At 46.6% G+C, this 24,026-nt stretch overlaps 1 protein-coding gene across 3 annotated transcripts in view; it reads right to left on the bottom strand.

The window, feature by feature from the left end:
- The window catches only part of Flnb (filamin B), a 134,003-nt gene that overhangs the window by 30,124 nt on the left and 79,853 nt on the right, over positions 1 to 24,026 (bottom strand). The window contains exons 19-30 of one of the 3 annotated variants that reach the window (XM_021203093.2): positions 19,716 to 19,833; positions 16,534 to 16,796; positions 15,478 to 16,075; positions 14,127 to 14,300; positions 13,030 to 13,192; positions 11,929 to 12,089; positions 8,673 to 8,840; positions 6,433 to 6,556; positions 5,867 to 6,023; positions 4,789 to 4,978; positions 3,191 to 3,438; positions 20 to 91 (exon numbers count right to left, since the gene is read on the bottom strand). In XM_021203093.2, coding sequence (XP_021058752.1) covers positions 20 to 91; positions 3,191 to 3,438; positions 4,789 to 4,978; positions 5,867 to 6,023; positions 6,433 to 6,556; positions 8,673 to 8,840; positions 11,929 to 12,089; positions 13,030 to 13,192; positions 14,127 to 14,300; positions 15,478 to 16,075; positions 16,534 to 16,796; positions 19,716 to 19,833 — 2,436 coding nt within the window. The remainder of the gene's footprint in view (positions 1 to 19; positions 92 to 3,190; positions 3,439 to 4,788; positions 4,979 to 5,866; positions 6,024 to 6,432; positions 6,557 to 8,672; positions 8,841 to 11,928; positions 12,090 to 13,029; positions 13,193 to 14,126; positions 14,301 to 15,477; positions 16,076 to 16,533; positions 16,797 to 19,715; positions 19,834 to 24,026) is intronic. The other 2 variants (XM_021203094.2, XM_021203095.2) reach the window with 2 other exon arrangements.

Below are 24,026 nucleotides of genomic sequence, written 5' to 3'. Positions count from 1 at the left end.
GGGAAAAACCAAAGTGTACCCAGGGCCTGAATCCAGGGGGACATGCATTTACCGGTGCCTCCTCCATGGCTGTGACTTCCCCATCGGTGGCCTAGTTGATGGCAAACGGAGGTTAATCGGGAACCACACCAGAGGGACATTATCACCCAAGATCCTACAGCTTGAGCTCTATCCCCTCCCCCAGTTTTTCAGTAGGTGCTGGCTAGTGTTGGTGTGTGTGTGTGTGTGTGTGTGTGTGTGTGTTTTCCTGGAGACAGAGCCTCTCATGTAAACCAGGCTGGCCTCAAACTCTCCACAAACTCCAAGGACTCTCCAAGAATCGCCTTGAACTGCTAATTCTCCTGTCTCCATCTCCCAAGTGCTGGGATTATAGGCATGTGCTACAATATCCTGTAAGAGCGATGTGTTCTTACTACACTTTTTAGAGGGAAAGCTGTATCCTTTGCAAATGTCACAGGCACTTGTCCTTTCACGAGTAAGGGATGTGTATAGGAGTTTGACTGGAGCCACAAGTGGTCATGAGAGAATGAAGTCAGCTTTGCGGTTATTGGTCAAACTGGCCAGGGTAACGGCAGGTGATGTCTGACAAATTACTATGTAAGAGTATCCATGTCAGCTTGGGAAGCAGGTAAGCACTGAGGCTACATGTTATGTGTGATCCCTTGCCTGAAACTCAAGTGTCCACTGGGAAGGCACAGAAGACTGATGGCAGTCATCCTGGCATGGAGCCAGGAAGAAGCGGCTCTTTGTTTTTCTTTTACTTGGTGTCTTATTTTGTTTTATTTTGTGGATGTGTGAGGTACACTGGTGTTCATGTGAACACAACAGTGAACAGTGTAGAAGCCAGAGCTCCACACATCAGAGTCTCCTTCTAGAACTTTCCACCTTCTCTTTAGATTTGACCTGAAGAGCGTTTTGCCTGCATCTATGCATGTACAGCATGTGTGTGCCTGGTGCCAGCAGAGGTGAGAAGATGGTGTTAGCATCTCTCCAGCTAGAGTTACGGATGGTCGTGGGTGCTGAGAACCAAAGTCAGGTCCCCCACGAAAGTGGGAAGGAAGTGCTCTTAACCACTAAGCCAGTCCTCCTGCTTCTACAGCTAGGTTTTGAGATTTGGCGCTGGGCTCTCACTGAACTTCAAGTTCACTAATCGGCTAGATTAGCTGTTTACTAAGTACCCAGGATTCTCCCGTTTCTGCCTCCTGATTACAGACATGTGCCGCCATGTCCAGACTTTTATGAGTGCTGGGGATCTGATCTCAGGCCATGCTTGCACAACAACTGCTTTGTACACGGAGCCGTGTCCCTAGTCTTTAATCACCGGCACGATGGTTTCTTTCTTTCTTCCATTTATGATATAGAGGCTTTAAAATCTGTTAGGTAGATTTTAAAAACGATTTATTTATTTTGTGTGTAAAGGTGTTTTGCCAGATGTGTATCTGTGTAAGGGTGTCAGACCTCCTGGGACTGGAATTCCTGACAACTGTGAGCTGCTGTGTGGGTGCTGGGAATTGAACTTAGGTCCTTTGGAAGAGTAGCCAGTGCTGTTAACTGCTGAGCCATCTCTCCAGTACCAGTCATTAACACGTCTGAAAGTTTTAGCACATTCATTTTTAAAAATGTCCAGCTTTATGCTCCTGATCCAATGGACCCAACAAGGAAGGGTCCCTCATCACCATCCTCAGTTGTAACACAGAACAAAGAAGCTGTGTACTGTGCCATCTGCAGAAAGGGCTTTTCTGACATCTAGCTTTGCCTCTAGGGTCATTTCTTCAAGAGGCCAACTCAAAACCATGTCACAAACAGGAAGGCTTTTCAAGGCTGTATATGCAGTCTTGAAACTAGAACGTCTCAATGGTGTCAATTCGGCTGCTCCTCCATGAACCGGCATGTCACAAGTGTGTGACACATACAAGCGTGTGGTCTCCCTAAGGCATTTGCTACCAGTGTGCTGTCAGGTGTCCATGTTCTTCCAGTCTTGAGCCTTTAAAGGGAGACTGAATCACCCAGTAAAGGAGGGTGCAGTGAGTTCCCTCAAGTTGTAAGCACTTAGGACTTAAGGAATGCTCATTCTCGGACCTCACCATCTGGGATCTCTTCTCATCCCAGCCATGGCAATGGCATCGAGATCTCTGCCCAGGGTTGCTGCTCTTCCCTAACCTAACTAACAAGATCATACCTACTAGGGGATAAACACAACATAGTACAAATACAACCCATACTATAACCCGGACACTTTTCTAAACAGAACTGACATTCTCATTGCAATGTTTTCTCCCCTGGAGGAAAAAAAAAAAAAAAAAAAAAAAAACCTCCCAAATGGACACTGTCCAAAGTTGACAAGTGTTTACATATTTGAGATATGAAAGAGCTTCCAGACTGCTGGCCGGATGTTTATAGCTCAACACACATGGAGGAAAAGGAGAAAAGCGACAACAGATTATAGATGGGAACAGGGTCCCTGGGCTTCTGTTTGGAATGGACTCTGTGCCCTTCTCCACTGCCATACAACATGAAGTAATCAGAAAGCACTTCACGGGTGGTGGGTGGAGTCAGGCCACCAGCAGCCAGATCCCAGGCTGTTCTGCATCAAAGGACACAGTGAGGGAGCCCACATGGCACCTGATATCTGTCTAGACTGGGCCCTCCTCATTCTAACAGGGCAAACAGGGCTTGCTTCTGAAGTTTGTGGTAAGTCTGTTGTAGTTCCACCATGATCCTCATGGAAGGACCTTGATAATTAGAGAAGATCTTACAGGCATCCAAGACTGAAAATTAAAGGCTCTGGTTACTCATTACCTGGGATGTTCACACAATAGTTCCCTTCTATTCCAGATCTTTCTGGCTTTAAAAGACAACACACTTCCCCCTTCTGAATCTTATCCAAACCCAACTGGAGGTTCTGTGCGTCCTGAGATATCAGAGTCAAGTGTGTAGACAAGAGCGTGAGGCCCCTTCTCCTCCAGCAGTGGAGATGGGAAACTGTCTCCCTCTGAGCTAGCTTACATGAGGACATTGCCTAACTTCCTTGGCATGCCAGATGCCTCCACGATTCAAGAGACTTCCCCCAAAATTGCTGCTTCTAGCGATTATAGCTAGGATCAAGGGTGTGAGGGAAGATGGCCAAATAAGGGTTCAACAAATGACGGTTGTGACTGTTGCTAGTAAGAAGAGAAAGAACACTGCTTACCATGACTGTGAAGGGGCTATTGGGAATATCAACGCCACCAAAGCGCACATAGATAACATAGGTGCCTGGCTTGGCGGCAGTGTAGAAAATGTCATAGGTGCCATCTTCATTTTCAATGACATCAGCCTCAGCCTCGGTGCCATCTGGGGTCAGAATCACGCAGGTGACTTTCCCCTTCCCTGCAGTCTTAGCGTCCACTACAAAGCCCACTTCCTCGCCAGTTTTCACAGTAGGGGCAATACCAGGACCTGTAAAAAAAAGACCAGAAGCATTGGCTATGGGTATTTGCCTCAGAACAGGCCATACTATGTTGTGCTGTCCACGTTTGCCAGGCAGAGGGGCATCTCAAAGGTCCCTGGGAAGGGTGCTGCTCAAAGGAGTGTCTGGATCAAACATGTTTAGCTTTGCAACCCCTCCTCAAACAATAGCCAGCCAGTTGGCCTGTCTTTCTGTCTCTGATTTTCAAGGAGTATAACAAGTTATGATGGGAAACCACACCGGTTAAAATGTGCAGAAGGGCAACAGGGAGTGCTATGAAAGCTGCTCACACAGTGGGAAGAAGGAAGAGTGTGCATCTGGTTGAGGGGACGGCTCCAAACGACAGGGTAAGAGCTGAGGGCAACAGGCACCAGCAGCCCAAGAAAAATATCCCTGCAAAGCCAGGGGAGGAAACAGTTCTGAAAAGCCAGAAGGAGAGCCCCAGCTCTCACTACACATGCCCTCAACCAGTTGTTAGGCACTGACACAGACTAGCAGTGGAGGTCCGGTTTTCCAGTTTTTGCATTGGGTGAGACGAAAGGGTCAAGGTGCATTATTGACAGCCTTGAGCAGGACGGGGTAGAGAACAGATCACATCCAGGGTAGACCTACACTCAGTTTCCTTTTCTTTACAAGAGAACTAACGATGGACCTTTGAGACAGTGACTTGCGTGCTTTTGTTGCTTCTTCACCAATGAGCTGACTGATACTGCATATGTATGTATCTGCATGTGCAAGCATGCTGGCAGGTGTGTGCGTGTATAGGCATTCCTCTCAGTACATGGGCTCTGGGAACTGAACTTATTGGTAAGTACCCTCACCCACCTCGCCAGCCCGGGTTTCATGTTTTAAAATCTGCTAAAGCAGCAACACTGAGCTGCACAAGTCACCCTTAGAGACAGGAGGGCACAGCACCAGGCGGGCTGGTGTATATATACAACCCCAGCTCTTGGGAGGCTGTGTGTGTGTGTGTGTGTGTGTGTGTGTGTGTGTGTGTGTGTGTGTGATGGAAGCAATTAGCATCTGGCAGCATCCTCGGCTACAGGGCAAGTCTGGGCCAGCTAGGGTACATGAGACCCACCTCCCTTTTGTAAAACGGAGAACACCATATTGAACTGGTAAGATGGCTCTGTGAGCCTGGGACCTGAGTTTGATGTGTACAACCCCTTCCATAGAGTCAGGCAAGCACGTCTAAGAAGTTAGAACAAGGGTGAGGGTAATATATTCATCGATTCTGGAGAGGAAAATCCTAAGTCCTTCCATGTTTGTTTTCTACTGCTGATCTATGTAAGAAGATAATTCTTGAATGACCCCTAGCCCTCACCTTCCCCTGCACTCACCTGTGGCCAAGCACTTGCTGGCATCGCCTGTCTGTGTGGCCCGGATACGGTAAGGAGAAAGTGGAATGTTGTCTCCACCGTAGGTGACTCCAATCATATAGCGTCCGGTCTTATCAGGGATATAGGTAACGGCATATGTGCCATCTTTATTGTCGTGGACAGTAGCTCTTTGAGGCTTTCCCTCCTGGTCCTGTGAATCACAGAACAATGATATTTGGGATGCTGCTATCAACATACGGAAACCAATCACAGCAAGCCATGTTCTTTACTTGGCACCTCTGTATGAGGGAGCAGATGAAGTGGTGGCAGACTATGACCTTGTTCTGTTGGCTTTGGGTAGGGAAAGAAGAGGGTCCCAGACTATACCATGTCGGTCTGTCAGAGAGTATTTGAGCATCACATACACTGAACTACAGAGACATGGCAAAAGCTTTCCACCTTTCTTTTCCCTTCCTGTCCTGTTACCAACAAAAGACTCCTCCTTAGCTACGTACACCACTAAGTACGAGACCCCACATGCTAGCAGCTTTGCCACCAGGCTCAACCATGTGACTGCTTGAGATGGATCACCCATCTACGAGAGCCACTTTCTTCCCTCTGTCTTCCTTCCTTCTGGTTCACCTTCTATTCCTGATGAGCAGAGCACTGCAGGCTCATGGTCCATGAGGAGACATTTAGGTCAGAGCCACACACTAGGTCAGAGATGCTGGCTTCCTTGTGAGTCATAGAACACTTAGATGGCCTACCTCTGGCTTCCTTCCCAAAGAAGGACAATCCCATGTTGGCAGCTCTGTGGTATGTAAAATTTTAGCCTTAACTAACCCAGTAGGCAATTAAAACATTTAAAATCAGCGTAAGAACAACTGGTACCCCACCCATGGTCACTGCCGAAGCTTAGATGAGCACCTTGTTGTTCTCTAGTGGAGATGCTGACCCATAGAAGTCCCCAAAACATGTGCACTGGGATAGACACTAGCCACTAAACTCCTGTTTTTATCCCTTTCCAGAATATTAAGCTTTCCTAATAAGGTTTGGCCCCACCTCATCCATATATACAACAAAACAACCACACAGTTACCGTGATCTGGACAGCAAGCAGGCCTTCGCCGGCATCTCTGGCATCAATGGCGAACTCCACAGGTAGGCTGGCGGGCACGCCATAGGCACTGAGGCCAGGCCCAGAGGCTGTCACTTTGCTTGCATCGTATGTGGGAAGGACCTTGACCTTAAAGGGACTTGATAGACACACAGAAGGCTGGTCAGTAAGGATACAGGTCAGTCCTGGCCCATCTGTTCTCTCTTACACAAAGAACTAAGGCTGAAAGGAGGATTTTTACAAGAGGTAAGAGAACAGGTTTAATAAATGACCAGAAGTCCATTGGAAATACAGAGCAATGAAGTACAAGCCATTAGACAACAGACAATCCTAGCTTCCCTTGGAACCGAAGACAGAAGAAGGGGTTGAACCTAGAACAGGAGCCACAGTGCCTACTGGATGTCACCACAATGTTCTGTTCAATGTGCTAAATGGACAGTGGGTGAGTGGCTGGGAAATGGGGTGGCACTAGAACAGTGGTTATCAATCCTGTGGGTGGACAGGTCTGAGGCGGAATTGGACCCAGGCCTGAAGGCCGAGATGCTCACCTGCGGGGGATCTCTTCATCAGCATATTTGACGGAAACCATGTAGGGCCCCTCCTGAGATGGCGTGTAGGTCACTGTGTGGGTGCCGTCCCCATTATCCACCACATTCACTGGCTCCACAAGGCCTGAGGACAGGAAGGAGAGGTCTGACAGCTTGGCCTCCTGTTCACAGCACCCCAGCTACACATAAAAGAGAATCACGCCCATTCCCACCAACTGAAGAGTAACACAAAAGCAAGCAGGCCCTCGTCACAGGACATAAGTCACAGTCGCGGGACTGACGCCAAGAGGCACCTCTAGCGTTCTGTGAGCTGAAATACACCCAGCTTGCTATGCTTCTCTCCAGTACAAGTAAGGGGACTGCCCATGCTTACTGCTGGAGGTCTCTGCAGACATACTACATATCCTTTCAAGTGAAACACGCTTGGATGTGTCAGTTTTATTCTATAGCTGAGAAAGTGCCCGAGTGTCCAGAAACCTCTACAGCAAAAAGTAACCTATGGGCTAGCCAGTCAAGACCTGGACCCACCTTTCAGCAAGAACACAATGGTGCCAACATGCTAGGGTACAGAGCAAGTAAGGGTGCCAATCTCAGGGAACAAGAGGGCCACAGTGAGGTGCTATGGGTGATGATTGGAGGGAATGTTAAAGCCTGATTAAGGCCTGAACTAGATTGATAGATTCTAGACCTGAGCCTGAGGTCAAGGAGGGGTCACTGGCACGGGAGGTTAATCAGCAGGGCATGCTCATTAAACAGATCAGGTGAAGTGAGGACAAGGCAGCTTAAGGTGGGGCTAGGCTAGAGGCATTCAAGCTACACAGTTGAAAGCAGCCGCTAATGGGAGAGCACAAACCTCAAACCTGTCTCTATAAAGGCAACCTCTGGGTCAGCTTTAAAAAGCTCAAAAGGCTTTCAAGGGGCTGTGCTAGGATGGGGAATCCACGACATCAGCTTAAGTCACAAGGCCGTTCACTTGAGAAGTCCTCCACGTTAGAGACTGCTGTGTAAGTAAAGCCCCTGTCACACAGACACAGCAGACAGATACACACAGACAACTCCTCCACATTAGAGGTTGCTATGTAAGTAACCCTACCCCATCTCTCTCTCTCTCTCTCTCTCTCTCTCTCTCTCTCTCTCTCTCTCTCTCTCTCTCTCTCTCTCTCTCTCTCTCTCTCTCACACACACACACACACACACACACACACACACACACACACACGATATTCAGAAACTTCACTAAGGTTAAGTCTGTCCCATGACCTCATTCTCTCAGACCAGTCTTGCCCTGAGCTTCAAAGGCAGAACCTCCTGTTGAACTCCACTAAGGAGAGGTTGCTCTTCAAAGGAGGAAACCTCAGCTCACTACTTCTGGAAGCCACAAACACATCACAGGGGAAGTCGGGGGCAGGAGGAGAGAAGCCCAGATTACTTAAGAAATTAGGCACACTATTTTATATGGAAAGAAAGGTACGTGTTAAATATGGAAGAAATATGGCAACAGGTTTCCGAAGTTCAGGTTTGTCCCCAAATGGCCTGCTAGTCACCTGAAACCTTAATTCCAGGTTGTCAGCAGTGCAGGCCAACTGCCAACAAAACTCATTCCCCAAGAGACCCTCTCTTCAGGGAGTTGAGACAATGACAAAGCTATGACCCTGACCAAGATTCTGGTACGTTCCACAGCAACACTGAGCATCTCAGAGGGATCACCTTCAAACCCTAGCTCCTGCTCACATCCAGACCAAGCCCAGGCACCTCCCACATGCTAAGCAGGTAATGTTGCAGCTGGGTGGACAGTGCATGTTACAGCCCATAGAGCCCTTCTTCGGCAAGCTCCTTGAGACAGGGACATTTCAGGCACATGATTAATGTTCAGTACTCAGGAAGCAGAGGTAGGAGGGCTGCCAGTTCAAAGCCTGTCTGGGTTAGGAAGACCAAAGCCTGGGATGTAAGCTGATAGGACACCTGTCTGACATGGGTAAGATCAGGGTTTGGTCTTCAGCTCCATGAAATAAATAAGTAAAATTATAAAAAGAAATTTAGGGCTATGTTATTAACAGGAGAAATGGACTTATGGAAATACGATACACCAACTTTTAAGCAGGCTCTTCTGGCTATCTAGACTGGGGAACAGTAAATTAACTGAGAGTATTTAACTATAAGTTCATAAACAATCTCATAAGAAAGAACTGGCTCTGGGCCATGGTGGGTGAATGTGGGTGGCAGACAGGATGCAGACTCACCTCTTGGGCCCAGGACCCTCACTTCCAGTGGAGCTAGGCCAGCCTTGCTGCTGTCCACCGTGAAGGACTGCGGGATGCATGCTCGGACGCAGGAGCTCAGACCGGGGCCAGCAATTTTGACCTTGCTGGGATCCACGACATCTTTTGAAGGAACTCTGAAGGGGCTGCCTGGAAGAGTCACCGGATTTTGAGCATGAAGCAATCCAGAGAGCACCCGCACAGACCCAGAATCACACTGTCGCTCTACCTGGACCCTGACTGTATGAGTCTCAGTCAGTTCAGCCTGCCTCACTGTGGGTGCAACAATGTGCCCACTGTTATTCCCACATCTGCCATCCAGCACTAACCGCATGCAGACATAGGATCTGCGGTCTCAGTGAACCTTACAGGAAGCCAAAGGTCTGGCAACAAGAGCACATTCTTCTAACATTCTGTGAGGCATCCATTGGAAGGTATACAAGGCAGAACACATAGGAGACCACAAAAGTGGTCTGCAGGAGACCAGAGAAAGATGTCCATTAAGACCCAGGAAATGATGTAAGAGGAAGCAGTTTCCACCCCAGGGGAATTCCCAGGAAAGCAAACAGGACGCTGGATGCTTCAGCTCTCACGAGCTGTCTTGACCAAGAAGCACGGCACTGAGATGAGCAATGCCTCTGGCTAGGGCGAGTTGTAGAGTTCACAGAAAAGCTGATATTCTGGGAAGAGACAAAGCCTGAAACAGAAGAGTAGGCAGAGGGGTCCACTCATGCAGAGGCACAGAGAAGGAGAAGAAAGGCTCTTGGAAGAACGGAAGTGAGCAGCCTGGTGTGTGTGGGGGTATACACAGAAGAGCAAAAACGAGTGGGTAGGGCTTACTCTCCCCTCCCACACGCCTCTAAAGATAAGTTGTGGTATGCTGTATGGATGACTTGTGGGGAAACCTCAGGGCCTCTCGCTTTTTAATGATGTCAAGTATAAAGACTGGCAAGACATGGTGAATCCAGGGAAACCAAGATTTGTAAGCGAAACTTTAAGAAGAAACAAGGGCAGAACCAGGACTGCCAATAGGACTTCTCACACAGCAGGCATGCCTGTGTTCCCAGTAGCCTCAGGCTACCAAGACCTTTACCAGGGAAGTTAAGAGTATCATTTACCCCAGGCAGGACACAGCCTGCACATTTCCCAAGGTATGGTGACTGCCAGACTCCTGCCACGGAAATAAATATCTCTGCTGTGTATGGAAGAAAGCTTCCACTTAGCAGAATCAGGGGTTATAGACACACTTGCATAAGAACTGAGACCCTGGCAAAGATGAGCACCACCTTCCGTGCTGGGACTTAGGGGAACAAGAGAGTGATTTATTTGGGGGTGATAATGGAGAGCTCCAACGTCAACAAATAACTACAGACTATGTCTGTGGCCAATTACTAGACCTGGGAATTGTCTGAACTCAGCCCGAGAGCAGCCTTGGAGCAGAAAGCAATGGCCTAACAAGTTCAGATACCATTATCTGCCAACATGCTGCTCGCTGTTCCAGGTAAACATCACCAGCTGATCACAACCCTTCATGAATCCCAATTAATCAACTGGTCTACCACCAAGATTGTAGCTGGGTCATTGCAGGAAACCATTAAGTTAATAGAAGTAAGATGGGATATTCTGTTTGAAGTAATACCACCACCTAGCATGTAGGAGTCTGAGGCAGGAGGATTCCAAGTCTGAGGTTCTATCAGGAAGGAAAAAAAAAAAAAAGTCCAAAAACCCACCAAAGGTTTGCATCGGGCCAGAAAAACCTGAACCTTAATCATCTCAATCCCCAGTAAGCGGCCAAGATGCTGGCCGGTCACAGATGCTGGTCGGTCACAGATGCTGGGCCTCAGTTGTCGTTCAGGCTAGATAACCTGACACTCAGAGGAGCCTCTACACGGGACTGTCCTGGAAACTGATGCTCAGCTCTAGAAGGTTTCTGTTGTTACAATCATTTGTTTGGTGCTAACTGACAGGTCCTTTTGCAGGGGAATTCCAAAGCTCGGGAATTCAGCACTTTCTGAAAAGCCAGGGTAGTACGACTTCCCACAACAGAAGCACAGAGAAGCCAGCAGAACTACCCGCCTGGTGGAAGACACAGGCACCTCCCCTGGAGACAACCTTCTGCTCATACTTGGTGCTCGACTCTGCCACAGCACTGCCCCGTGGCAAGGCACAAAGTGGGGCCTGACAGCCCCATTCTGTCCTTTCTCCCCATTCCCTTGCCTCTTATCAGCATGCACAGAGTTTATCTGCATCAATGTAGTTGCCCCAGGAGTGGGAGCTTTGTCTCATTTCTAGCTGAAATTCTCTATATTAAGGACTAAAACAAATAAACAAAACCCTCTACTGATAAGAGTAGCAAGCACAGGTTTGAGGAGAAGCTAGTCATTTTGAACTACTAAAGCTTATATAGACATACCAGCACTGTCAGGGACAAGAAAGCCTGTTTTACATTAAAGATATAGATCATTAGATAGCAAACAAATTAATAATTTGTATTAGTGTCTTTGTCAGCTGCCAGGATGAACAGGATTCTTCCAGAGGTCCCGAGTTCAATTCCCAGCAACCACATGGTGGCTCACAACCATTCGTAATGGGATCTGATGCCCTCTTTTGGTGTGTCTGAAGACAGCGACAGTGTACTCATATACATAAAATAAATAAGTAAATCTTAAAAAAAAAAAAAAAAAAGTCAAGCTCCAAAGTTTTGGGGCTGAAGGAATGGCTCGGTAAGTAATAACATTTATTGCTCTTATAGAGAACCTGGGTTCAATTTCTGGCACCCATATAAGGTGGCTCAGAACCACTGTAATTCCAGTTTCAGCAGATTCAAAATCCTTTGGCTTCTATGGATACCTGCATGCACATGCCATAACTAAGCTCCTACAATCACATACATACATACATACATATATAAGAACAACAACAACAACAGCAAAAACAATAAAATAACAACAATATCATTAAAAAATAGATTTTCAATATTGTAAAGAATAAACTTTTGCTTAAATCAGAAACTAAGTCACACGAGCTTCTCTTTCTAGCTGAAGGCCCAAGCCAATGCTTTCCAGCATGTTGCTGGGTTCAAATGGGAGTTATAGTGTTCTTGGTGCTGTGGTCCTTATTTAAGGTTTCTCCCAAATCAAACTGTTCTTTCTATGAAAGGACGATGGGCAAAACCAAATCTGTTTTCTTGCGCTATCTATCACTTATTCTTTGAAGCACTGCCCAAGGGGTAGCTCACCAGGGATGTGGATGCCTCCGTATGTGATGTTGACGTCATAATCCCCCGGAGCGAAAGGAATGTACTCAGCACTACAGCTGCCATCCTTGTTGTCTCTGCAGTTTATCTTCGACTCCGACGGCCCCTCCACAGTTATGCCGAGCCCACCAATCCCTGCTCCCCTGGAAAGAGTGGGGAAGTGAAATGTGATCAGCCTACGCCAGCCTGTTTACTGCCAGAACATCTCATTCTATTTAGTTAACTTGATTCCACAAGTGTGGCAGTACCTCTCAGGCAGGAATTTCTCAGACATTTAGTACCCTTGCTAATGCTGTGACCCTTTAATATAGTTCCTCATGGTGTGGCGACCTCCTAACCATAAAATTATTTTGCTAATTCATAACTAACTTTTCTTCTGCTATGAATCATATGCAAACATCTGATATGTGATCCCCAAAAGTGTAACGACCCACACGCTGAGAACCTATGGTATAGGATACAAAGACAAATACAATGTGAGCGTATACCTTAGGGGTACTGAGCCTGTGCTCTGTCACTGATCTACAAGCACATCCCTTCGGAGTAAATTATAATAGGAATGTTTTGAGTATTTATTTTACATATAAAGTTGGCTATATTCTTCTGCATCATGAAGTTAAGGAACTTCTATCCAGTAGTGTGCTTAGCATCTTAATGATTATTATCTTAATTACTATTATCCTCTCTCCCTCTCTCTCTCTCCCTCCCCCTTTCTCCCTCCTTCCCTCCCTCCCCTCCCCTTCCCTTATTTATTTATTTATTTATTTATTTATTTATTTTGGTTTTTTGAGACAGGGTTTCTCTGTGTAGCCCTGGCTATCCTGGAACTCACTCTGTACACCAGACTGGCCTCAAACTCAGAAATTCTCCTGCCTCTGCCTCCCAGGTGCTAGGATTAAAGACATGCACCACCACTGCCCGGCTGTGGTCTATACTGAAATAGACCCATGACTTTATTTCTCCCTTGAGACAGGGTCTCATTTTGTAGTTCAGATTGGCCTCAGACTTATAAACTTTTTTTTTTCTTTGCTTAATCAATTAACTATGTAGGGATCAATACCCTGAACCCAGGACCCCGCCTACCTGGTTACCACTGTGAAGACATTAGATTTGTTGGTAAAAGCCTCTTTCAGTCCAGGGCCTTGCGCATGGACCCGAGATGGCTGGCAGCCTTCAGTGACAGCCACTTTGAATGGGCTATTCGGGATGGGCACATCATCATATGTCACCTCCACTACATGGAAACCTGCCCCCAAACAAACAGCAAATAAGCGTCGTTTGTGTACAATGTTGCTGCTTCAGACTCTTATCCAACACTTATGGCTAGAGCTCTAGCTGCTACCTGAGAAGAGCAGACTAAGAACATAGTTACACAGGGTTGGAGGCGGGTGGCTCAGTGGTTACCTATTGCTCTTGCAGTGGACCAGTGGGAAGGTCCCAGCACCTACATTAGGTGGCTCACCACCAGCTATAACTCCAGCTCCAGGGACTCTAATGCCTTCTTCTGCTCTCCATAGGCACACACACAGAGATACACACACACACAGACACACACTTAAAAATAAATCAGAACATGGTAACACCAGTATCCTCTCAATTTTAAAAGATAAAAAACTATGCTTTTTGTTTGTGTGTTGTATACCTTCCCTGAAGCAATGAGTGCTAACTTTTATTTAACCCTAGGCAGGTTACCCTGATTTTGGGAACTACCAGGCATTAAAAGACCACAGGAAACTCAGGAAATAGAAAACCAGTCATCTACAAATATCTGAAGATACCTGTATAGAATATTGATGGGACCATATACCCAGGAAAGGGAATATATAGTGCTTTCCTTTTCTCTTTGTGATTTCCTGATTCCTCAAAATTTTAATAATCACTGCTATTCAAAAAGAAAAACTGTTTAAAAAAATCTGTACACAAATCATACCTTGCTAACATGCCATGGCATGACTCTATAATCTGCTCAGGTAAGACTGGAGATTTGCAATGTAAAATGTAAGGCCAGTAAAGGCACTGAATGGCCAGTGGCTGCTGTGGAAGGGGCTTTTCATATTTCTGAGTTGTGTACACTGTTCTTTGCTGAGCTCAGGGGTCTGAGTCCAGCGACAGTCACTGGAAACAAATGGCCAAGCACAACCCTGAATGAAAGAGTTACAAGCACAGAGGGGCCGACCCACCTTTCTCAAAGGGTGTGTATTCGACCTGATAGGTCCCATCAGCATTGTCCTTGACAAAGCACTCGGTGGAGGCCCCTGAGGGGTTGGTAATGTGAGCTTTGATGTGGTCACCTCCAACCTTGGTAAGGGGCCTGGAGTCAACCGTGAAGTCTGTTGTGGCCTCCCGAAACACATCTGTTGAACAACCACACAGATAAGAATGTCATCTTGGATGCTGGAGACTCATCACCAGGAAACCCCCGCAATCACCCTGGGAGGTAGTTTGAACTCTTCCTGTTGTCACAGTACCCTGACTACAAGCAAAATGTGCTATTTGTAAAATTGGCCTGGCTCCAAAGTGTAAACAGCTTTGAGATGAACCATATTCAAAGCCATGTTCTGTTAGCAGTGCCATACTTGTTGGTTCAGAGAGACGGTGTCTGGCTGAGAGCAAAGGAGTCCCAGCAGGAAAGTGAAAGTGTACCTTCATTCAAGTCCAGGCTAAAATAAGGTCTGAGGAAAAGAACAAGCTGCACATGAAAGGAACAGAAATCATCAAAGATCTGATTGCCCAGGCAGAGGCACAACAGACGTTTAGAACTGACGGAGCACAGCCTGTTTTCAGTCTCTGAGTAGTAGCAATGGCTACTTGAAATGGAATGCTTAGTCTTTTCCAAGCATTATTGCTTGAGCAGGTTAATATGATTCGTTTCACTATAAGAGATCACTTTAAAATAAATGTGATGAAACTAAAAAAAAAAAAAAAAAAAAGTCATCTTGGGCCCAAGCAAACCCCCAAATGAAGACCCCTCACACTCTGGAACACATTAAGTGTATTTGGTGCCTTAAGGGTCGTTTTGCTGATTGTGAACGTCAAGGTAGACGTGGCCAAGCAACAGCAAAACTTCTCAAAGATGGGGATCAGGTCACAGCAATGGTACACGCCTGGAAATTTAGCCACTCAAGAGAGGGAAGCAGGAGGGTTGTGAGTTCAAGACCAGCCTAGGCTGCACAGTGAGACCCTGTCTCAAAATGAAAACTAAGGGATTCAGGACAAGGGCCAAGGTCGACCTCCTCCATCCGCTGTGTATTATTAAGCACATTTACATCATTTCATTCTAACTTAGTCCCAGAGACATTATAAACATAAATAACAAAAAATTCTGGATTTTCCATAAAAACTTGAAAACTTGCCAAGAATGCTGGGCCCCATTCATCAGGGAGAAACATAAAAATGGGGACTGGGTGGAGTACAACCTCTGGAAACAGCATGCTCCCCCTTTCCCTCTACCTGTACTCCCCCTGCCCTACCCATCAACCACACGAGAGAGAGGCTATAGGTGGGAGAGCCCTCCTCCAGTATGCGACTCACCTTTGCCTTCAATTCCTGGCCCAAAGGCTTTGATCCCACTAGTGTCTATGGCTGGTTCCACCTTGACCCAGGCAGGAAAGTGTGGTACAAGCTCACCACCATACTTCATGGTCAGTGTGTACATGCCAGCTGTCAGAGGCACATAGGTCACAGCGTAGGTGCCATCTTTATTGTTCTGGATGGACACTTCAGCTTTCGCCCCTGTGTCTGAGACGGCTTCAAGGCCCAGAGTCCCAGGCCCTGCTTCTGAACAATCAACGCAAAGAATTCCAGGTTCACCCACTTTTCCATGTTCAAGTCCCGGTCCTGATGCTACAACCTTAGAGGGGTCAAATGGCATTTCAATGTCGGCTTTGAAGGGAGACCCAGGAATATGGACTTCTTCAAAGAGAATGTTGACAAAATATTCTCCCGGTTTTGTGGGAAGGTAGGAGACGGAGCAGGTCCCATCACCGTTATCAGAGCATTCGATTTTGGCCTCACATGGACCTTCTACAGTTAGGCCCAAACCTCCAGTTCCAGCTCCTTTAGTGTCAATGGTGAACTCAGCAGGCTTGCCTACAAGACCTCCTTCAAGGCCAGGACCGTGGGCCTTCACCTATTTGAACAAAGAGTGAAAATTAAATCCAATCTGTGGCTGCTATTGCTGACCAGTCAGCCCTGCTTTCAACACTTGTAACTATAAGCACACAAAAGCATATGTCAGTATCTCATATCCCTGGGGGCCCACTCTCTCTTACACATTCACACGCACGAGTTTGCTTCACTGGGGCCTGAAGAAGGTAACTCACAGCAGCTTGGACTCTTACATATCCATCAATTAATCTTGCATAATAAAACTGTGTTTTAGAAGAGATAATTTTATAGAATTGATACCATTCACTACTAGAAATAGTCCCAAATAATTTGAATCAAAAAGACTATGAATAAGGTCAGAATATCAGTCAGCCGCTGAGAGCTCACATTCACCACAGAGAGACTTTCCATGTATCTTTCCCAGGTAGGAACAGAGAACTCCAAATCGTATTGGCAACAACAGAGCAACCCCAAACTGACCTTGGTGGGATCTGGTGGTAGTGAGGCCTCCACAGTATAGGGGCTCCCGGGCACTGGGTGTCCATCATAGGTCACATCTACAGCAAACAGCCCCTCCTCCCGAGGGATGAATTTGGCTGTGCTGCATTCCCTGCCTGCCACTGGTGCTACTAAGCATGGCACCACCTTCCGAGAAGGGCTCAGGATGGTCACATCCAGCTTCCCCTGGCCTCCTGCCCCGTTGGTGTCAATGGCAAATTCCTGGTCCTTCCCAACCTCAACTCCTGTAGAAAGGGAGACAAGCTAAAGTGATGAGCTGCCCCCTGTCAGCAGCAAGGAGAAGAGACAGCAAGGTCAAGATGGCTCAGTGGACATGGGGTTTTTAACCTCAGTTACTACAGCAAGTAACAGCTGACTCAAAGGTCCAGAAGCAGGACTAACACAATGGCATTTATACACCGCAATGCCTCATTAACACTGAATTTTTTACTAAACAATTTGTATGCCAGTCACAAATACTGTACATTGTCTCCTTCAACTCACATAACAACTCTATGGGCTGTTAATGAACAACAGTGGCCTTTAGAGATGGGGAAACTGAGGCCCTGAGAGGTTAAGTAAATTGTCTGGGACAACATATCTAACAGATCACAAAGCTAGCATTCAAGCATAAATTTTCAAATCCCACAATCAGATTTGAAAGACTATAATTACAGTATAGTCCAACTCTGCCTGCTTCCTCATTTCCTTGAGCTGATAATCTTATATGTAAACACATCCTTAATTTAAGTCAATGTTTTATTTACTAACTCCTGCAGAAAGTTCAATCCTATTGCCATCCCCAACCTACAAGAAGGGAGAAGTCACACAGCTGGCAAATTCTGAGAAGTAACTTTGATGTCTTTTAAATGGTTTCTGGGTCACAAAGCAAGATCCTGCGTATTTACAAGGGTAGGGTTAGAGAGATGACCCAGTAGTCAAGAACACATACTGATCTTGCAGAAACTGGACTTCAGTTCCCAGCAACCACATAAGGAATCCCACAGCTGCCTGTAACGACAGCTCCAGGAGAGGGACAGTCTTTTCCGGTCTCTACAGGCAGCTGCTCTCAGGTGCGTGTGACCCTCTCGCCCCAACATGTAAGCAAAATCAAATTTAAAAGTAATAAAACTAAATCTTAAAACTGTCTTTGTAAGACAAGACTGCAGGAAAGCCATGTGTTTGTTATTTTAACAAAAACAGGGAAAAGGGTTTTAGCCAAAACAAAAGCACAGACAGGGAATCTAAGATGCTGCCACAACACAGTCAAATCTCGACTCTGGGGACATGGAGAAGGCTGCTGAAGCCAGCACAGCTGTCTACACCTCTGTGTCCCAACAGGACAGAGGCTTTCCCTAAGAGGCACCATGTTCTTCCTGCTTTTGGAGTCAAAAGTTCAGGGGAAGAAGATGCAAGGGGACACTTGAAGTGTCTCACAGCTGGGTGTCCCCAGCCACAAAAGCCAGCACCCTGAGCTCCCACTTAGCAGCTTCCAGAGTGTGAGATGTAACCTCTTTGACAAGGGCATGCAGGGCACAGCCAATGAAAGTTCTCACTGAAGGCTAGCTGTGCCAGAGGGAATCCTCAGAGGGGAGTAACATGGAGTTACTAGGCATGAAGGCTTGTAATGCTGACTTGGTGCCCCAGAAATCAGGTGAGCAGATTACTGAGGGACATCTAAGTTCGGGAATCCCCAAGTGGTTAATACTAATGAAGAAGACTAAACTGTGTTAGGATTTCCAAAATGTTAAAATGACCTTAAAAGGTAGCACAAGCCACGGACAAAGCAGTACAACTTCAGTGCAAAATAAATGCTGCCATGTGTATGCAGGAGGAGAGGTGGAAGTAACATGCAAGACCTTATTCAAAACCCAAAGATGCTGTAAAACTCATCAGTCAATCCTCAGAACTGTGGTTAACTGTAGAAAGGGGGGGTCAGCATCTCCAACCTGCAACTCTCAGGTTACACGGAGCCACATTCTGCCTAGGACAGCCACCAATGCAGAGAATCTCACTTGAAACAATAACCACCCCCAAACCCCTCAACTGTGTGGTTCTCAAACATGAGCTCTGTAGATGATAGCATACATCATTCTGCAATGTCAAAAGGTCGGAGGGGTATGTATGTAAGACCTTGCTGGTGAAAAAAAATGGGTTGTTAATATGGAAATTGCAAGTATTTTAAGACCATGTGTGAAAGCTAAGTGAGCATAAGTAACTGTGTTTGTACCCATACTGTACTAGTCTCTTATGTCAGAAGTTTCCATAAAAACAACAACAACAACAACAACAAAACCCAAAACATTAAAGGGCTGTGAGTGTTTGCCCAGAATGTAGAAAGGCCTGGGCTCTAGTCTCAGAATCACAAAAACAAACAAACAGGGCTGGAGAGATGGCTCAGGGGTTAAGAGCACTGACTGCTTTTCCAGAGGTCCTGAGTTCAATTCCCAGCTACCACATGGCAGCTCACAACCATCTGTAATAGGATCCGGTGCCTTCTTCTGGTGTGTCTGAAGACAGTTACAGTGTCTTCATATACTCATATACATAAAATAAATAAATAAATAAATAAAATCTTTAAAAAAAAACAACAAACAAAACCAACCTTTAAATTCTCACATAAACCAACTGATGTTACAATGTACTTATAACAATATAAAATGAGGTAAGATATACAGCAAGCTAAAGGGCAAGGACAGAAAGAGAAGGCTGTGGTTTCTAAGTGCCAAGGAGTTGATTTCTATTAGGGCCATTCACCTTAATGTGATGCAGATGCCCGAGATGGTTGGCACAGTGTGACTCTCATCCGAAAGCCAACATTCTCCAGCCTCTCTCTTAATGAAAACTTCCTGTGGTAACATCGTCAGTCTCACAGGGCTGACAACATGTGCCAGTTTCTGCATTATTACCTCATTTAAAATTTCTAAAATTCTTCCACGAGTCTAAGTGTCCCCAAACACCCCATCTCCACTGCACAAAATGAGGAAACCTGCTGAGCGTTAAGTGGCAGGCGTGTCAGAGCACAGCTCTCACTCAGGCCCAAGACCGTCCACTGCAACATCTCTCCAAGACAGAATTAGTTTCTCTGAAAATTGCCTCTTTTGAAGGGAAATCTAATAATAGCAGTCACAGTTGCTGGTCGTCTGACCTCATTCAACACTTACTGTTTTCCAGTCCGTTAATTTTGATCTTGCTCAGATCCAGTGGCGCAGCAACGCCCACAGTGAAAGGACTTTTAGGAATGGGGTCGCCACCGTAAGTCACTAGAACCTGCATGTTGCCCTGGAACGAGAGAAGAGAGAGTATACTCCTGGGTGGAAACGCACTGAATGCCCCCCAGAACCTCCATTCCTCCTAGGGACATGGCGAACTTAAATTCATTAACCTAATTCTAATTAGTTTTTCTTGGGTCTCATATTATTTCAGGGTGCCTTCGAACTTGCTATGCAGCGGAGGATAACCTCTAACTTTCAATTCTCCATTCTCCCAGGATTATAGGTGTGTGTGCTAGGACATCGAGTTAATGCAACACTGGGGAGCAAACCCATGACTTCATGTATACCAGGCAAGCATTGTACGGACCGAGCTCTATCTTGTTTCACTCTTACTGGCTGCAGGAAACATCTTAAACACGCTCTCTAAGCTTTTGAAATACGTGGCAAGAACAATAGAAAAATCAGAGAAACAAACGTAGGCAGGGACAACAGACTTGTGCTATGAACTTTGTGTACTTCGACAAATCACAAATCACAAAATAGATCCAAGGAGTAGTTCTTACTGCTGGACCCCATTTTCCAAGAACACTTGGTTCAGAGGGGCAATGGAACATGCCCCCCATCACACTGGACTCATACCCCTGGCACCCAAACCTTTATCTTTTCTGCTCTGCCACTGCACCTCACCACACGCCACAAGCCAACTCCAGCCATGGATGGGTACAGCCACTGGGCTCTAACCAACAGAACCAGTTCTTCAATGCCTGGGCATTCAGTTTCGGGACACTGGGCAACACAACAAGGAAGATGTGTTCACAGGAGCGTTCTTAGATCAGCACATAGACACTAACTACTAATTCCATTGAAGGAATAAAAGCCGTGCTGGAAGCCTGGCAGGGCCCTTGCTGGAAGCCCTGATGGCTACACAACCCTGCAGCCGTTGTTCTTTGTCCACAGGTCCTGAGCCAGCTCACGGCCGACTTCCTCTCTCCACATTCAGCTGCAGACTCCCCCTCCACAGCAAGGCTCCACGAAAGCCTACTGCAATCTCAGCAGATCCGAGTTGTCCTCGCCCCGATGTCCGGGAGTTGTCCTCACCCCGATGTCCAGGAATAACAAAGTGTGTGGGGAGAGTGAGAGGAGTCCCCAGACAATCCAGCAGGCTCTCTGGCACGCAGGCCCTGCTAAAAGCTGTCACCGATCGAGTGTTAAAAGGGTGTAGCTTTTGGCCTGATGTATATTTTCTCACATTCCTTTTGTAAATAAAGAAGGGAAAGAGAGCCAAGGGGAGGAGGGATGGCTGCATCAACGGAGGAGGAGGAACCGATTCTTGAGGAGTTTTAATATGATGCACAAAATCAACTGGCCGACCTTGAGGGTCTAACATTTCATGCTGAAATGTGCATAGGTCAAATTCTACAGAGCTGGGAGCCAGCCAAGGAACACTAAAGGTCTCCCCTGGTGCTTGAAGAAACACTGATTTGTTATTGCTGCCACTGCACTATTCCCAATACCCCCAGTTCTCCTGAGCCTCCATTTCCCCACTAGCCTCTTAACTCCTTGGGTGCTAGGCTAACCCTAAGACTGACTTCAAGGCAAACCAGGCATCTTCTTAAGCATGCCCTCCCCTCCCCGACAGATTCTCTGGCCATTTCCCTGAAGTGCTAGAGCAAATGAAAAGTCCCTTTCCAGATAAGCCCGCCCAGCTCATAAAAGAAAGTATGCTTCATTTCCACTCTCAGAAGCAACACAAAACTCAGCTAGGAAATGAACTCTGCCTTACACAACCTTAAGGAGTGGGAGTGGGTGTGTAGCCGTGGAGACTTACAGCTCCAAGCCCTAAGCCTTTCTTCTGAGGCTAAGCTAAGAACAAACTGGACTTTTCTCCCACAGGGCTGTCTAAGGCAGTGAGCAACTGTGTGTTCCACCAAGATGAAACTGCTGGCAAAACAGCTTTCTGTTTTTCCCCCCACATGCTTCTGAGACCCAGCCTTTATTCAGAAGAAGACAAACACACAGACCTGACAGACTAGAAGATCAAGCAAGAGAGCCTTCCGCAGGCCTCTCCACTTTGGAGACTCCTGAGAGACACCACCACTTTGTTGAGGACATTCCGACACAGGGTCTACTATCCTGTGAGACTTGTGAGCTCACAGGGTTTCCGAGGGCATTGGTAGCACATGCGACCGCTTAAACCTTGTGACACAGCATAGCAGTTGGCTTGCGGTGAGAAGGCTAAGCCACTTGAGCCTGAGAGACTGCAGACAAGCAATGGCCTTGGGCAAAACCCAGGCTCCCTGTGAAAGTCAGCCTTTTTCTGACCTTTGGGAGAATCCTGAAGCCCACCTATCATGCCTACTCCTTGGAGTCAAAACCATCTCTGACCACTGTATCATTAGAGACATCTCTAACCATTTACATCACTTGTCCACTGTAGGTAAGTAACTGCAAACTGCCATTCAGACAGTAGCAGGGAACAGAAGTCAGCAGTCAAGACAATCAATGAGGAACAGTCAATGTTCCTCAGGGACATAGGGCTTTAGCTCTTCAAAAACATGGTCTACATTCTGAGAAGGAAGTATAAAAATCCAGGCCTCTCCACACGCACACCAAACAGCTGCCTTTCTGGAAACTTCTAGTCTGGCAGTCCTGGAAATTCATCACAGGAAGGCATGACCATAGGCATTTGTTTCCAGAGCACGCGCCCTTCTCCACATAGGGGACAGCCCTCTGGTGGGCTCAGGACTATGAATCACACCCCACAGCATGGCTGACGGATACACTTTCCTTCACCTAATCTGGGGCTTTGGGCTCCTCCTGGGAATGAGACACAAGCTGTGCATCCCAACTCTTGTACCAGATGACAATGCTCCTCAGCCAGCCAAACTTGTGAAGAGATGCATCCTACCTCTCCCCCAATCAGCTGCTAGTCTTCAGGGAGCGCTTACAGCTCCAGCTCTGATGCGCGGCATGCTACCCTACCTTGTGGTGGTTTGAATGAGAATAGCCTTCATAGGTTCATCTTTAGGGAAGGATTAGGAGGGTGTGTGTAGCCTTGCTGGAGGAAGTGTGTCCTTGTGGGGTGCCTTGGAGGTTTCACAAGTCCACGCCAGGTTAGTCTCACCCTCTCTCTGCCTGCTGCCTCTGGATCAGCGTGCAAGCTCTCAGCTTCTATTCTAGTGCCATGCCTACTTCCCTGCCTGAGCCATGTTCTGAATCACGATGGTAATGGATGAACCCTCTGAAACTGTAAGCAAGCCCCTAATTAAATGACTTTGTTTATAAGTTGCCTTGGTGATGATGTCCCTTCACAGTAATAAAAAAAATAACTATATAGGGCTTTAGCTCTATAGAAATAACTGTGGGTAGCTCATAGTTCTGGAGGAGACATGTCACCTGTTTTCTTTGCCACAGGGAAATGGAATGATGAAAATATAAGGAATGGCCTCCGAGGCCATTTAGATCCATTATTAATCCATGCATTAAGATCCATGCATGGTCTACAGAAGGCAACACGAATATCAAGACTCTACCAGAATCACTGGACATATCTTAGCCCCAAGAGGCCTCTTAGCATGTCAACAGCCCTCAAAGCTGCTGTTACTGGAGAACAGCATGAACTTGCCCTCAGGGTCATTCTGAAGTAAAGTGTTTTTTTTTTTTTTTTTTTTTTTTTTTCTAAGATTTGGTTTCTCTTTTTTTAGTAAAGTGTTTCTTAATCTAGCACCACTTCAAATGCAGCGAAGCTGGACTTGGCCTCTTGAGATGCATCCTGATTGGCAGCTTCGCTTTTAAAGGGTTCAAGTCAAACCAAGATTCATTCCATCCTGGTATCTGCAACTTACTAACTCATCCAAATGACAAGAAAATGTGGTGTGTGGGTAGTAGAAGCCAAAGCTAAGTCACAAAAGGTTCAGAAAAGCACCTATGGCTCTGTGATCTTTATGGCAGCTTTCTGGTATGTTCTCCCAAGGAATGCAGACAAACCTGCAGCAGAGGGTTTGTCAATCACTCAGTCTAAGGTCCCACCCAGCCTAAGGTCCCACCAGTCCTCAGAGCCACCAGTGAGAAAGAACTGCCTGCATCTTCTGACAAGGCACAAGGACGGGCGATCTACAAACATAAGGAACCTTTCAGTGGGACTTCTTAAAAGTACAAGAAGAAGCCGGGCAGTGGTGGCGCGTGCCTTTAATCCCAGCACTTGGGAGGCAGAGGCAGGGGGATTTCTGAGGTCGAGGTCAGCCTGGTCTACAGAGTGAG

This window comes from Mus pahari, chromosome 8 (genome assembly GCF_900095145.1).
Source record: "Mus pahari chromosome 8, PAHARI_EIJ_v1.1, whole genome shotgun sequence".
Classification (NCBI taxonomy): Eukaryota; Metazoa; Chordata; class Mammalia; order Rodentia; family Muridae; genus Mus; species Mus pahari.
Note: the sequence above shows the minus strand (reverse complement) of the source record. Positions and strands in the feature narration are given on the sequence as shown.